General features: G+C 40.9%; 1 protein-coding gene across 1 annotated transcript; it reads left to right on the top strand.

Annotated features, from left to right (window-relative positions):
• The first annotated feature begins 6,861 nt into the window (after positions 1 to 6,861).
• IL12B (interleukin 12B) lies at positions 6,862 to 12,877 on the top strand. Its single transcript, XM_075276393.1, has 7 exons — positions 6,862 to 6,946; positions 7,298 to 7,552; positions 8,531 to 8,645; positions 10,020 to 10,213; positions 11,240 to 11,388; positions 11,854 to 11,975; positions 12,799 to 12,877. The coding sequence occupies exons 1-7, from the start codon at positions 6,862 to 6,864 to the stop codon at positions 12,875 to 12,877; spliced, it is 999 nt and encodes a 332-aa protein (XP_075132494.1).
• The last annotated feature ends 3,928 nt before the right edge of the window (positions 12,878 to 16,805 follow it).

Genomic DNA, 16,805 nt, shown 5'->3' on the forward strand with positions numbered 1-16,805 from the left:
CATCATTGCAAACAAGGGCCTCTGAGAAGGTCGGGCATGATGTTAAAGGGGCGCCACCTATTGGGCTGCATGACTGAGGCTCTGTCTTCCTAATTACGTCATGGAAGATAGACTTGCACATCCTCAGTGAGCGCCCTCTATTGGTGTGCATGACTGAGGCACTGACTTCCTAATTACATCATGGAAGTCAGATTTGCATATTCTTCCCATGTTCCCTTGCACAGTGGAGCGCTAATGGCTTAATAAGACTCCACACACCTAAATGGAGTGATGATATCCCCCAACCCTATAATATCTGTAGCCAACTTAAATGAAGTCTGTCATCAGAACCCAACATATCTAGCCAGATAGATAGGTTAAGAGTACCTGAATCAAACAGTGTTTTCCCCTTGTTAATTGCTGCCTCCTTTGCCTTTCTTGTCAATATGCAAACGAGCTCTTTGGAGCAATGAAGTTCTACCCTTTAGATGCTCAGGCCTTGTACAAGGATTTTGCAGAGCCAAACTGTGCCATTAGCTGTCAATCACAGTAAAGAAAATAGAGATGTCCAGGAACAAGGACTAACCTAATCTTCCCAGCCACTGCTGCTAGATTGCAGAGGTGGTCTGAAACCTAGGCAATGAGCTGTACAACACTGACATATTCAGCAGTATTTGAGAAGCAGAGCAATATAAATAAAGCAGCGTATTGTGTAAAACGCGTCAGTTAGCTTATGCTACAAGTATAAATAGGATCCTGGAGATGGGAATACCCCTTTAATGTGGATATTAATTGAGTAGAATACAATGGCATTAATTGAGTACTAAGGCAGTATTAATTGGTAAGGTATTACAACTGCATTCCTCCTAATGAGTGATGTCACCCATATCTGATGTCACTTTTGACTCCAATTATATGTCATTATTAGTAATTGATTTATGTCTGGATTTGTGTAAATAGTGACATCAGTCACCTGACTTCACCTGTTTTTTTGAAAATTGAGGTTATCATAGCTACGAGAATAACCGTTCTAGATGCCAAGGACACGAGGAGATCCTTCATTCATTAATATTCAATTAGTCACCACTTGCAAAACTCTAAATCTAACATATAATCTCTCCATTACTTTGTATAGTGATCCTTAAACTAGTTCCAGTGGGCAGTTGTACTATATGGGCACTCAGAGGCAACCATGCCGGTGTTACGGGACCCTTCAAGACACTCCTTGTTGGCCACATCCACTTTCATACTGGATGGAGAAAGCTTATACAGGACTCTCCTTTCCAAAACAACTGTAATTGAAATTGCCCCAAAGGTAAAGAAAAAGGAATGTAAATAGGGGAACCATAATGAGGATCTATTTTGATCATTGCTACATTTTTTTAGGTACATGTAGGACTTGCCAACATTCTGAAGTACGTGTTCATGAGAATGGTATGCTCAGGGAATGGCGAAAATCATATAGCAGGGCCACCCATGGCCTCTTTTGGGACATACCAAGCCCTTTCTTGAAATATACCTATATCATCTGTAATCTGATTCACATGTTCAGTCTGTAGCTGCATGTCAGCCATCTCCAGAGTAATCTTGCGCATGGGCCTTTTGTTTCATGGCTGGCGCAGGGGCAGCATTTTTCATTTTTCGAGTGAAATAAAAGGTACATGTCCAAGGTCGTAGACAGCTATGATGCAGCTATAGGCTAAAGAAGGGATTTAAAGGATGACCGCTATATGACTTGTATCTGAGCCAAAGCATTCATAGAGAATAGCAACACTGTCACCAGAACCGAGCATATCAGCCCAGCTCAGTAGATAGATAGGTTAGAGTCACCAAGATCAAACAGCGTTGTCCCCTTCAGTGACCCAGTGTCTCCATTGATAAGATATTGCTATTTTTCAATATGCAAATGAGCTATTTGGAGCAACAAGGGAGTTACAGCTTATCTCTTTGAAGCCTTCGTTGCTCCAAAGACATCAGTCGCTTTTGGACAATAACAGAGATATCTCGACAACTGATTCACAAGGGGAAAACACTATCTGGTTCAGATGGATTTTACCTATCTATCTGCAGGGCTGGTTTAGTATGTTGGGTTCTGGTGACCCTAACCTATCTCTCTGTAGGGCTGGTTGGACATGTTGGGTTCTGGTGGTACACTCCCTTTAAGTAGTAAGTTAGAGAATTTCGGATCTTCAGTCGACCCCAGGCATATTTCTAAAAACAGCATTTTTGTTTTGGGGGCATGTAAGGTAATTTTGTGTATTTTTTTTCCTATTAATGGCCCCTAAATAGGATCCATTTTGTACCTTATAGGAACAGGTATCCTACAGTAAAGGCTACAGTCCACTGCTGTTAGGGCGGGACGTATACAGTTCACTCTCCTTACATACTTCACTGTGGTCATACTCGGTTTAATAGACTCAAAGAGGGAAGTTAAAGCGATACTGTAGTACATAATAACCCTGTACACCGTGGAAAATCACACAGGTTCAGGAGGAAATCCGCTATCATTTGGTTTGGACATTTTATTTACCACTGACCAGTTTTATTGCAGGAATTCTGCGAAAAGCACCTTGGAATGTCAGCCATGTGTGGGTGGCCGCTATATGACTTGTATCTGAGCCAAACCATTCATACAGAATATCAGCACTCAATAACTATACACGGGGAATGTGGAAATTTACACACAGGGCGAGCGGCTATGCTTAGAAAGAAAACATTTAATACAAGCAGCATTAACATGGGATATCCTGTAATCTCCTCGCATCAATCTTTTGCGCAGTCCTTAGATAAGCATTTTAGTCCTATAAATTTGGTTGATTTTGGTGATATTTTACTACAATAAAGCTATGTTCACACACAGTGTTCATTTCTCAATGCTGTGATGCATCTGTTTGTCCATTTTTGTGCGTCATCCGTTCTGTATTTTAATGGACTAGCAAATAATTGCTAAATTTCTTTGTTTTTGTTTTTTTTTAAATCTAACCCATTGATTGGCTTGTAATGGCCATCACGTAGATGCAAATCCATTTTGACGGTCACTAAAAATGGCGGCTTTGACTTCAATAATCACCATGTGACCATCAAGACGGACAAATATAGAACATATTCTTGTTCTGTCCATCAAAAAAAAAAAAAAGTGAACACACTCATTTATTTTCATTGTTTTTTAAATGGCCATGTGAATAAGGTCATATAGATAGATAATGAGATAGATAACAGACATATACAGAGATACATTGATACATACAGTAGCTGCATTAATAGATATAGACACATCTCCGATCTCTAGTGAGCTCTGCTATGGACCTCCTCCAGTTTGTTTATTGGACGGGCATTGGTGTGGATGATGTGATCATCCATCTTCTTCACAGAGCTCTCTCTCACCTGGAGAAACCAGGGAACACTGTGAGAATAGGGCCCGTGCACACGGAGTTAACGTGAGCGCATTTTAGCATAATACACGTGTATAGAATACACGTATAAAAATAACACTCCCATTGACTTCAGTGAAATTTTTTACACATGGAAAAAACGAGTCAAAATACACGTCGCATTTTTTGATGCGTATTTTGCCGTGTTTTTTTACATGTGTAAAAAAATTCATTAAAGTCAATGGGAGTGTTATTTTTACACGTGTATTTTATACACGTGTATTTTGCTAAAATGCACTCGTGTGCACGGGCCCTAATGTTCCTTGATTTCTCCAGTGCCTTTAACACCATTCAGCCAGGGCTACTGAGGGACAAGCTGGACCTTGTTGGAGTGGACCATCACCTGTCCAACTGGATCCTAGACTACCTGACAAACCGCCCTCAGTATGTGAGAGCCCGGGACTGTGTGTCTGACACTGTGATCTGTAGTACGGGGGCACCACAAGGTTCAGTTTTTGCCCCCTTACTCTTCACACTGTACACTGCTGACTTTAGACAACAGGGAGTATAGAGACTTAAACCGGGATTTTGTGAAAAAGTGCCAGCAGAACCAACTCAGGATTAATGCTGGGAAGACCAAGGAGATGGTGTTGGACTTTAGTAAGCAGAGGAGTACTCTGAATCTGGTGGCCATCCAGGGGACGGGCATTGAGATAGTGAAGACCTATAAGTACCTGGGCGTGCTCCTCAACAATAAACTGGACTGGACTGATCACCTGGATGTGCTGCAAAGAAAGGTCCACAGCAAACTCTACCTGGTCAGGAGGTTGATCACCTTTGGAGTCCAGGGGCCACTTCTTAGGGCCTTTTTCAACTCTGTGGTAGCATCAGCCATATTCTTCAGAGTGGCCAGCTGGGGGAGTAGTATACCAGCCAGGGACAGAAATAGACTTGACAGGCTGGTTAGAAGGGCCAGCTCTGTCCTGAGGAGCCTCCTGGACCCAGTACAGGTGGTGGATGACAGAAGGATACTGTCAGTGGTGAGCTCCATGCTGATGAACAACAATCATCCCATGTATAAGACAGTGAAAGCACTGGGCAGTACTGACAGTGACCGACTGCTTCACCCCTAGTGTGAGAAGGAGCACTATCGCAAGTCCTTCCTTCCAACCGCAGTCAGGCTATATAATCTACATCAGGCTAATCGGAGATCACTCTCTACAGAGAACTAAATGATCCTGAAGTCTTTCCTTTCTTTTTAGCTTCTATGATTCCTAGTATCTTTTCTATCTGTTATTCTGAGCGTGTATGTGTTCTTTCCTGTAATATATTACTGAATTATCCATGCTGCTGTAACACACTGAATTTCCCTGTGGTGGGACTATTAAAGGATTATATTATCTTAAATAGATGGATAGATAGATAAATAAATACATACATAGATAAATAACAGGCAGATACATAAATAGATGGATAGATAGATAGATAGATAGATAGATAGATAGATAGATGATAGATAGATAGATAGATTCATAGATAGATAGATAGTGGTCACTCCTAACTTAGCCCTAAATTAGTTAAGGACTGCAATTTCTCATGAAACTGACACATGTTCTATTATTTGACAAGTCAAAATTTAAAAAAAAAAAAAAAAAGAAAGCACAAAAATAAAATAAAAAGAACCCCCGGCAACTGCACCACTTAGATAAAAAAAATTCCCCATAGTGGAGAGGAAAAATATTTATGCCTAGCTTTGTTGTATTAAAAAGAAAATGGAAAAAAAAAAATGTGAAAAACTGACATTTTTCTCAAGCTTTTTATCCACATTTATCCAGATATTAAAGAAAGAAATAGAGAAGGAAATAAATAAATAAATATAAAACTAAAGCCTTATGTATCACCAAGAAAGACCCAAAAATTATGTGAAATACCAGAAGCAAAAAAAATATGATAGCTATCAAAGCTGCATGTACAAAAAAACCCCAAAAGGTCATGAAGTGGTTAAAGAGCAGGTGCTATGAAATGGGCTGGAATCTGCAGATCAATATCTCATATCTATGGCCGCAGCTTCCCTGGACAGGGCGAGACAACAAAAGAGGAAACAAAAAAGCAAGCTTCCTCATGGAAAGGGACTGTTCAATGACGTCGCTTTTGCTATATAAATCTGAAGACTTCGCTGTCAAAAGCAACAAGTCCTCACAAAGAAAAGCCACGAATTACACGGAACTGCTCCAGGCTGCCAGACACCGAGCTGTAAGACACCAATTACACATCTACTATGTAGGCATGTCAGATGTACAGGAGGGAAAGATGTTCTGGGAAATGCCACAGGCTTGGTACACAATGTGCTTTGTCTTCTGCAACCTCAGCTCTGCTACATCCTACATACTGTCTAGTGTTTGCTACATTTTATTTCTAATACATTTACTTATGTTCAACATTGATTTTAGGTCGCAGAAATTTCTAAAGTAAACTTGGAACTAGGTCAAGTTCCACATCCGATTCATTTCTTGCTAGGTGGCATCGGAGCATGAACCCTGTTTTTTTTTTTTTTTGCCATTGCTTCATGTTTCTCGCTGCCAGCCAGGACTGCTTTAACCATAGGCTAAACTGCACAAGCCCTTCTGGCACCATTTACAACTGTACCTGCCTCCTATGGATGCTGATACAGTTAGGAGCCATGTGTAGCAGGGAGATGGGGTTATGTGTAGCATCATTGTCACAAATGGGTCACATGACCAGGTCTGTGCAGGTCCTGCACCTAGAGGAGAAGGAACTGCTGAAACTGCTATGTAAGTGCCTGGGACTGTCTTGTTTTACAGGGGTTTGTATTTAAGAGTCCCTGTCTGTATTTGGGGGAGTCTATATATTTATCTTAATCTTAGAGGGTCTTGGGGATCTGTTTTTATTTGGGGGGTGTTATGGGAGTCTGCATTTAGGAAGTTTGCGTATTCAGGCATCATTGTCTAAAAGTCTATATTTGGGAAGTCTGTATTTATCTTAGAGGGTCTTGGGGATCTGTTTTATTTGGGGCTGCTATTAGGTCTGTATTTAGAAGAGGTATGTATTTAGTAGATCTTCTCTAAAAGGCTGTATTTTAGTGAGCCTACATTTAGAGGGTCTTGTTTGGGGGGTCTGTATTTATTTCAGTGGTGCTATGGGGTCTGTATTTGTTTACAGGGTATGATCTGGGTTATGTATTTATTTTAGGGTACATCAATGTGTTAAAGGGGTGCTCCACAACACTATTATCGATGACCTAGCCTCAGGATACTCCATCAGTAGTAGATCCGGGGTGTTTGCCGGAGCTACAGTGTATTTCCATACTTTGTGTAGTTGTGACAAACATACAGGGCGCTCAGTGCCATTAACCTTAATATTGTCCAATATCCTTTTGATAGATCAGTCATGGTGGGAGCTGGGCAGGTTCAGAGAAACATAAGTTATAACCTTCTAGCTAAGTCACCATAGATTATTGTTCTCTACTAAACCTTCTCTCCTTATGTTCTAGATGGGGCACCTTTTACCAATAGCCATTTTGCTTATAAGCACAGATCTCCTGCAAGCCTCCAGGCTTTTCCACTTGAAGGATAAAAGTAAGTATATTCCAAGATATTTATACATTTGTTAGTATTCCTTGACATTCCAGACAGAAGAGGAGAACTGTGGAGAAACTTGTTTTCAAGTGCTCACTTTTCCTGTAGCACCTCTACAGGGGAAATGAGGTATTACAGGGTTTTTATTTGTATAAACCAGAATATCCTTATAACAGTTCCCACTTGCTGCATGTTAGTCCCACATTTTGACTTTATAACTACATTCAAAAGAGAGCTAAATATATAGATTATACAGATTATATAGATTTTAGTTTGGGCTCCTAGAGATAGAAAAAATGTGGTACGTGGAGGAAGCATATGGCTACTGCGACTCACTATTTTATTTCTCAGCTTTGATTGTAGAGGTTGACTCCAAAAACTGGAAAGCGGTGACCGTGGAGTGTAATACCACTGGTTATAACAATGCCGAGAGCAAAAAGATACAGTGGAGCAAAAGAGGACATACTGGCAAAACCTTGACTGTAAAAGTAAGCGAGCGCGCCGATGCAAAGAACTATACCTGCGCGTTGGAAAATATTGGGATTGTTGACTATACACACATTGTATTACATGAAGTGACCCTGCCAATTTATCGACAGATCCTCAGTAAGTATAAAATCATTGTACGCTGTGCTATATATCAATATTACATCAATATATATTTGATTGGAACTGCCAGTGCTCAATGCAAGGTTCAAAGTACAGCAGTTAGGTAGCAAACAATGAGGACTTGTTTTTTGTGGGATGATTTGTATTTTTCAATGGCTCCATTTTGGGGGTGCATATATCTTATTCATTAAATTATGTAAAATAATCTGACTTTTATTTTTCCATCATTGGTGCTGTACAATGGCTTGTTTTTACCTGAGACAGGCTGTACCTTTTGGGTACATACGAGTTTTTTATTTGACAATTTTTTATTACATTTTTTGTAAGTGAAGTAACAAAAAAACAGCAGTTCAGGACCTTGGTAACCAAAATGACCTATCGACACCCCATAATCATGGAGGCAATGGGACAGCCATTCGCTGTGGAAAACTGCTTAGATGTCATGGTTACTATGTATGGGATTAAATGGTTGCAAATATTCTACTTTATGGAATTGCATGTAAAACAAGCTTATGAATAGGGTTGAGCCGATCTTGAGATTTCAAGATCGATTTTAAAATCCGATTTCCGATCATTTTCCAGCCGATCTCGATCGTGAAATTTGCTCGACCGCCGATCGGAATCCGATCTTTCCCGATCCCGATCCTCAACCCTAGTCAATGCTTTTCTATGGGAAAAGTCACTTTTGCGGTTGAGCCGATCTTGAGATAACCCCCGATCTCGATCCCGCTGGGAAAGATCGGGTCGGAATTCCGATCTCGATCGTGAAATTTACTTGATCGCCGATCGGAATCCGATCTTTTCCGATCCCGATCGCTCAACCCTACTTATGAATCATGACTTATCCACAATGATTTCTGAGCCATTGGACCCCAAAATCTGGCCGATTGCTTGTAATAGTGAACCCAAACAAACTGAGGGCTACCAGGTAAAGCAAAATGGGACATAAAATTTACTTTCAACTTTTTCATACAGGTGTAGAAAATCCAATAAGTTGTATGATAAAAAACTACAGCGGCCATTTCACCTGTTCATGGAATGGGTCGATGGACTATCCTAACACGGAGTTCTTCTTTGAAGCCTTTAGTGAGTAAGTTCATCACATTAGTGAAAGTTTTATCTATGAAATATTTGTTAAAGTTGTTTCCTGGACTTATATATTGATGACCTATATAAGTGATTGATGGAGGTCCGATACCTAAAACCACCATGGATCATCAGGTTGAGGGGGCTGCAGTGTTTGGGTGAGCCCTGCAGCCTCTTAACTGAACATTAAGCTTTTGCAGTTCAGTCCCGCTCACTAGAATGGGGCTGAGCTGCTTCAGTACCATGTGACTGACAAACGTGACGTGATCAGCACATGGAAGAGGCATGAGTGTTTATGAGATCCGCAGTCTGGACAAACAGCTGACCTGTGGTGGTCGTAAGTGTCAGACCTCACCAATCACATATTAATGACCTATCCTAAGGCTGGCGTGCTACCCGCCGGCCGTGATTGAATGGGATGTGCGGTCCCATTCATTCAATGAAGGAGCAGAAGCACGGCTGCAAAACTAGACAGGAATAGGACCTGTCCTGAATTTTGTGGTCCGGACTGTTGGACCTCACGTGGAACCATGTAATACGCGGTCATGTGCGACGGCCGACAGAAACAAATGGGTCAGTGTTCAATTGATAGCACACTGACCCACGCCAAGGGGCCTAAGGACACATCATCAATAGGTAGGTCCTGGAATGCCCCATAGGTGACCATACGCCTTCATTGGCTCTCAGACTGCTATCCCACCCAGTTTAGCCTAGCATACATGTTTTGTCAATGTGGAGAAGGGAGTAAATTGCTGTAAGGTAGAAATTTTAGCAATAAATGTGCCATGTCTGAATATAACTATGATACCCTAACTATACAATTTGGTTGATCTGAGTAATAGGAAAGGTTACATAAAGACCACTCCATACTGAGTACTGTATGATGGCATACAGAGCAGTTCATGTCCTGCCATACAGTATGCTCTGTGTATGAAGCTCTTAAAGGGTTTTCCACATTTTTTTATGGCTTATTGTTAGGATAGGCCCTCAGTATATGATTGATGGGAGTCCAAGACCCAGTGCCAGGACTAGTGTACTGATGCGGAAGCAGATGGCTCCATATATTGTATGGTGGCCTTGCTCCTACAGTTCATTCACATCAATGGGAGCAGAACTGCATTAAGGCCTCAAACCATCTATATAGTGTACAGAGCAAAATGCTTGTAGCACCATACACTATATAGTACCAGAGCCTGTAGCAGTCTCTGAGAGCTTTTTGCTCCGGAAAAAAACCTTTAAACCTCTAGGGGAAGAAATACCTAATACCAGACATTTCTTTTAAAATTATTTTTAGCAGGAAATGGCCTTCGAATAAAACTATTGAAACTCTTGAAATGCTTTAAATAATATTTTATGACTTTTTTTTTTCTAATAATAGTAACAGCACACTTCACTGTGGACACATTGAGAAACATTATACCGAAAGCAATGCGATCGCCAGCTATAGTGTTCACTGTCACAACACTCAGCTATGCCATTACTCAGAAGATCCAAGTATCTTCGTTGAGCTGCATGTCCTTGCCAGAAACAGATATGAGAGGCACAACAAGTCCTTCACTTTGAGAAACATCAGTAAGTACCTTCACCTGACCTCTAACGTGGCGAATCATTGGAGGAGATTTATCAGGCCATGTATTTTAGTTTTGTGAAATACAAGGCATGAAAAAATTGCAAATTTTGCGCAGTACAGATATCTAGTCTTGAACAACTAGGTCACTACTTCTAGGCGTAGTTTCAATTTAGTAAAGACTGACCCAGACGGCTCAAGAGACAGAAGAACGTGGCACCCAAAGAAACAGTGAACGATATGGTCATTGTACAAGCAAATAAGAGCAGATCAGAGCAGGCAGAGTTCGTTCAACACAGTAAACAGGTCAATGGTTAGAGCAGATGGCAATACAATAAACAGGCTAAGGTCTGGGTAGGTGGAATAGGTGCCGAGATGAGTAACCAGGTACAGGTCAAAACACGAGTGATCGCATCGCGGGTAAGGTTACACGCCGTGGGGCATTGACAGTCCTTTGCAGCTCTTCTCTGCTGATTTGGCCCAGATGATTCTGCCACGGAATCCACAACAAGATTGAGCAGGACACTTATTTTTTCAGCCTCCTTCTGAAATATCTGCCTCCCATTGAAAACAATTGGAGACAGATTCTGGGTAGAATCTACTGTGGATTTGGGGCCCCCAAATCCGCAGCAAATTCTTCTGTGAACATACCCTCACAGAAAAACACACCATCATGTGAAATAGCAAACTAGGTAGAGCAGCGTGGCAGGAATAAGCTGCTAACACCTTATTACATTTTTTCTTTAAAATTTTTTTTGAAATTTAACTTGCCCAACACCCATATATTCTTTAGATAGTTGAATGGTCCCACTGAAATTCATGGATTCTAGCTGAAATACCTCTAATGTATATGGCCACCTTTCCAGTGCTCACATCGCAAGCAAGATAATACCCCATTAACTATTTCAGTAAGACAGTGTCGGCCAAAAACCTAAAAGAATGAAAGCCAGAGAGTGCCCTCATAAAAACAATGGTGTCAAGACTGTCCCCTTTCATACAGCTCATGTAACTTATTGCTTTTCACTTCATAGTACAACCTGATCCTCCACAAGATCTTCACATACGTAAGGAAGACCATTCTTTACATTGGAAGTATCCAGAAAGTTGGTGCAACGCTCACTCCTTCTATCAACTCATATTTAATATCATTGTAAAAAGGAACCGTACAAATAAGGAAGAGGTAAGATGGATTATTGGAAATGTATCCTTCTCTATAGGTAGGAATACAACTACTACTTGGACAGTCAATCAAGCATACACAGTGGTGCTATATCATATCCATACATATATATAGACACACACACACATTGCACACACATACATATTCATTACATACACATTGCAAACATATACTGTACATACCTATTACACAAATGCACACACATACAAATACCCGGTACACAGAGATGCATACACATTACACACATACATTCCCATACATACACAAACATATTAGATACGTACATAGGTATATATATTACAGAAACTGTCCTCTGCTGCGGAGCTGTTACATGCCAGCATTAGAGAAGGACTGAACGACCCCTTTAGATGCTCTGATCGGTGTTGTATACCTAAGGTAGTTTAGACACAGTCATTTGTAATTTTATGGAATTACTATACAATTGTATTTTGTTTTGATTTTTAGATTTACTCAAATATTGAGAAGACTCATCTGTCCGTGAACTTCAATGACGTTGCACAGTTCTGCGTCCAAGCTAGAGACATGTACCAAGTTAACTCTTATTGGAGCAATTGGTCATGTTCCAAGTAGGTAAGATGTTTCTAAAGTGTCATGTACACTTCCAAAAAATACTTATTCCACAATATAATTATATAGAAAGTATTGTCCTAACTCATTTCAACATTTCCCATGATAAACCTTGATAGCTTAATTTTGGGAATATTCATGGGATTCTTCCTGTTTTGTTTCAAGCATGAATAGGAAGCGCTATTATTATACAATGGGGTCTCTTCACCTAGGGGAGGTGCGTAAACATAATAAACATGTCCAGTCTTCTTCTGTGCTCTTGGATGACATTATGCACCCCGGGAGACCGATGATGCCTGTGATTGGGTCTCAGCAGTTACATGGGGTGCACTGAGGTCATAGCGCTTTAATATGATATTGGAGCACCCCATGTGAGGGCTGAGTCCTAATAATAGGCCTCAAAAACAACAGCAGATAATTGTGGTGGAGTTCACCAACTATCTTATATGTATAGGTCCTCCCAACTCCCAATGAAAGAAGGATCGGTGAATTTCACCTTGGACTATCCTTTGTTCCCCTAAAAATGTAGCCACCAGATCATCCACTTTTGGCCCGGGGAGGGGGTCGTGACAGCTATTGAATGTATAAGGGCTTCCTTATGCTCATGCTCTATTTCCAATATGTCCATCCTTTAAATGTATTTTAAGGCTGAATTACAGCAGTGTTTGCATAAGTATCTGTGTGTCTATGTATATGTGTGTATATATATATATATATATATATATATATATATATATATATATATATATATATAGCATGTGCATATGTATTTCTAGTATTTGTTACATTGACTAATTCCTATATTCTACCCTTAAGTCATAGGAAAGACAGCAAGAAGAAGCAAAAACAGGACAATGACAAGAAGAAGAAAAAGAAGAAGAAAAAGGACAAGAAAAACTAAAATGCAACCTAAACAACAACAACGAAATAACAATGAGCTAAAATATATTTCACACGTACAAATAGATATTCCATACAATAACCAATGTAGGACTCAGTTCTCATCATGTTCTTGCACAGTTGTGACAATACTGAGCAGGCTGCAGCATTGTTACATGGATTTTGTATATTTAATAGAGTCTTAATATTTTCCCTATTATTATTTATTTTTATATACATTAAGTTTAATGTAAAATGTTAACATATTACCACTAGAATTTATTCATCCACAGGTCCAATATAGCATCTAATAGGCAATCAGCTTGTCCCAATGTAAACTGTGTAACAAGGCCCTACAACTATCACACTTCATTTATGGTCTCATATGAGGCAAAGTGGTTTTCCGGGTCCCCTATGGCTCCAGGGACTTGTGTCAGCGACCTCTACACTTCTACAGCTACTCTCCTGTCCTATTGAAACTAGATGTAAAGCTAGCCCATATACATGACAAAGGGTATTGTCAATGTGATCCCAAAATTCCCTTACATGAAATAAAGACTCGACAAAAGGATGTAGGAGTACATTGGCCACAGCAGCCATGTTATTAAATAACAAGCAAAATAAAGACACCCAAACCAACTTTGCCCCCAGCCATTACTCACCAGCTCGGAGGCACCAACTAATTGTAGCTCCTTGTTGCTTCACCATGACTTCCAGGCCTAAATGGGCCATAAACTCCTCTAAAATCCCATAAACCAAAAACCCAGTACCATCCAAACAAAACTGATGACCTGGGTAATCCAGCCCCTGCCTTGGGGCCATCTTCACCAAAGCCACTTACAAGAGCAGCCTCAAGAAAAACTTTACACAAAATGACCCTGAACTTCCTTCTCTTTCCCAAGTTATAATCAACCCCCCCTCCCTTTTATTCCACCCTTCCCTTCCTCTCCAGTAACTTCCAGTTTAACCCCTACACTGCCAGTGTTCTTTCTCTGTCATGTAGGCCTCCCCTTCAAGGCCTTGCCTATAGGACCAGCCTCACTTTAGATGTGTATTGACCAAACCCAGAGGATCTGGTCATATATATGCATGTAGTTGCTACAGTCTGTCTATGTCTCTGTCTCTCTCCTCTCCCCTCCATATACTTCTGTGCAATCTGATAACAGATTCAGGAGAAATTTCAGTGTGAATGTCAGTTTAGGAGGGGGTGCAAGAAAGATAAATGGAGAAAGAAGCAATTTTCTTTGATAAGAGACATTACAAAGCTTCCTACATTCATTTCTACTATTGTTTTATGCAACGTTTATTGGAAAGTTAGTGACCATTTCAATATATATATATATATATATATATATATATATATATATATATATATTATTTATTATACCTTTTGGCATGTCTTATGTTTCATGTGAAATTCCCAGGATAAAGTATTTGTTATTTAACCAATGTAAAAAACATCTAAAACTGAGCTGTGCTCTATTATTTATAAGGATGTAAAGGATATTTTTGTATGTATTTTAATAAATATTTATATACAAGATTATTGGTTTGGAAAATATGCATGAAAAATTTGCGATCTTAAGTTACCCCCTTAATGCAAATGGACCTACATATACCTATTATGATTGTGTAGTCACCGGGGTTGTACCCACATGATTACTGTGAAAGCCTGACTGTAACAGATGGCCAGGAACCCATTGCGACAATCATGGTTAGTGGTAACATGGCTGTTTAACCCCTTATTTTAGCTGCCAGTGTAAAGCCCCTGTCATAGCAACTTCATGGGGTCCCCCATATTGGGGGGGGGGGGGCATGAGCAGGGTGTTTGTCCCTCTGACTAATCCCTTTGGTGCTGCAACACTTCAGGGGTTTGTCAGGGGCGCTAACACCCTGATTGAACCCTCAGCAATGCATTCGCAATACAACTGTATTTCCGTCTATGGGACATTCTGTATATTACTATTACGGCTGGTCATAGACTAGCCGCAATGGTAATATAGCAATGACAGGCCTGAGAACCTTCATTAGGCTCCCGGCTGTCACCCGAACAGGTCGGCTCCTGCAATAACGCCACGCAGGAGCCGGCCTGCAACTTTACAGGTAGTTTACACTTTGGGGATGGGGGAAGGGGCCGCAATACAGACCCAGCATCCGCTGTAATAGGAAGGCGGATGCCGGGGAGGGTTAAACACTGGCACATATGCCGGGGCCTGAGACATCGCTATGCTCGTGCCCTGCATGAAGCCAGCAGCTGCAGGAGCGATGCTGCTATTGCGGGGAGGGACGGAGGAGTGGAATAGCAGCATCACTCCTGCTGCTGCTGGCTTCATGCAGGGCACGAGCATAGCAATGTCTCAGGCCCCAGCATATGTGCCGGCGTTTAACCCTCCCCGGCATCCACTGTAAGGGTGCATGCACACTGAGTAACGCTGGGCGTGTATCACAGCCGTACACGCCGGCATTACAGCAGACTGCCGAACACTTCCCATTCACTTCAATGGGAGCGCTCGTAACAGCGGCATTTACGAGCGCTCCCATTGAAGTGAATGGGAAGTGTTCGGCAGCCCTGCTGTAACGCCGGTGTGTACGGCTCTCATACACGCCCGGCGTTACGTAGTGTGCATGCACCCTAATAGGAAGGCGCCTTCCTATTACAGCGGATGCCGGGTCTGTATTGCAGCCACATTTGGACTATAAGACGCACCCTTCTTTTCCCCCCAAATTTGGGGGGAAAAAAGTGCGTCTTATAGTCCGAAAAATACGGTACCTGAAATTGTTGACAAGTATGCATTAAAAACCTTCATCTCTCATGTTAGAAATAAGACTCTGCTGACTTTGCCTTCATCTACACAGCAAAGTCGTGAACTGAGCTGCAGTAAGAAGTTAGACGCCAGCCTATTGTCTGTGCTTTAATGGCCAATGTAAAAATTTTATATTTTAGGATTTTGTTTCTATTGAGAGGTAACCAGTAGTGATCACTCCATGCATTTCATATTTATCTCCAATCTATGGCTACCTGAATATAGAGATGGCATCAGAACCAACTCATTCCTATAGACTTAACCTTAGTGATTGCCTTGGATATCAGCCAGTGCTCTCCCATAGACTTCACACGTGTCACAGATTATAGGAGCTTGGGTTACACAATTATGAATGAAATATGGCTGTCGCTGAAAACAGGAAATGGAATAATTCAAATATTTTCACAATCCATTCACACTATCAAATCTCTCCACTTCCTTAAATGACGTATATGGAAAAATGTGACATTAAGTAAATATTCTCCATATATTGTTGTGTTGTCTCTTGTAATCAGAGCCTATATATTCTAGTCAATTCAACCTTTGGAATCCCCCGTTCTGCATCATTTAGTCAAATTATACTCAGGGAATGGAAAGCAGAGGGACATATGTAACCGAACAGGTCCTCCCACATGTCAGGCTTGCATGCCTTCACAGTGACGTCTTCTGTGTTGACTATAATGTATCAAGGCTTTCAACATCCCATTATTATACCAGAAAGAATATACCAACTGTAACTTTAAGTGCCCATACAATTTTATGGGGCAAAAATGTGCCCTGGGTGTTTGGGGTTAATCATGTCACTTTGCCATAGTCAGAGTACATGAATACAGGCATAACATGGAGCTTCTGTGCCCCAGTGCAACGTCTGTACCAGGACCCCAACTTTAATGTATGTTGTAAATGTTTATAGTACTGGTCGCCTCGTATTAGGAAGAGGTAACAGCCCCCTAATGCTCCTGGACCCAGATGCAAAGAGTCCATCATAGGTGGATTTAAGTACCTCTTAGCCCACAAGTTATTATAAAAACTCTCCTACAACTAAAGGGGGAGGGGAGAGATTATTATTTGCTGGTTGTGGTGACCTTAAAATATTAGTCTCACATGTGGTTTGTGCTGCCACCTAAAGGCTGTATTCAGTGGACA

This window comes from Leptodactylus fuscus, chromosome 5 (assembly GCF_031893055.1).
Source record: "Leptodactylus fuscus isolate aLepFus1 chromosome 5, aLepFus1.hap2, whole genome shotgun sequence".
Taxonomy (NCBI): Eukaryota; Metazoa; Chordata; class Amphibia; order Anura; family Leptodactylidae; genus Leptodactylus; species Leptodactylus fuscus.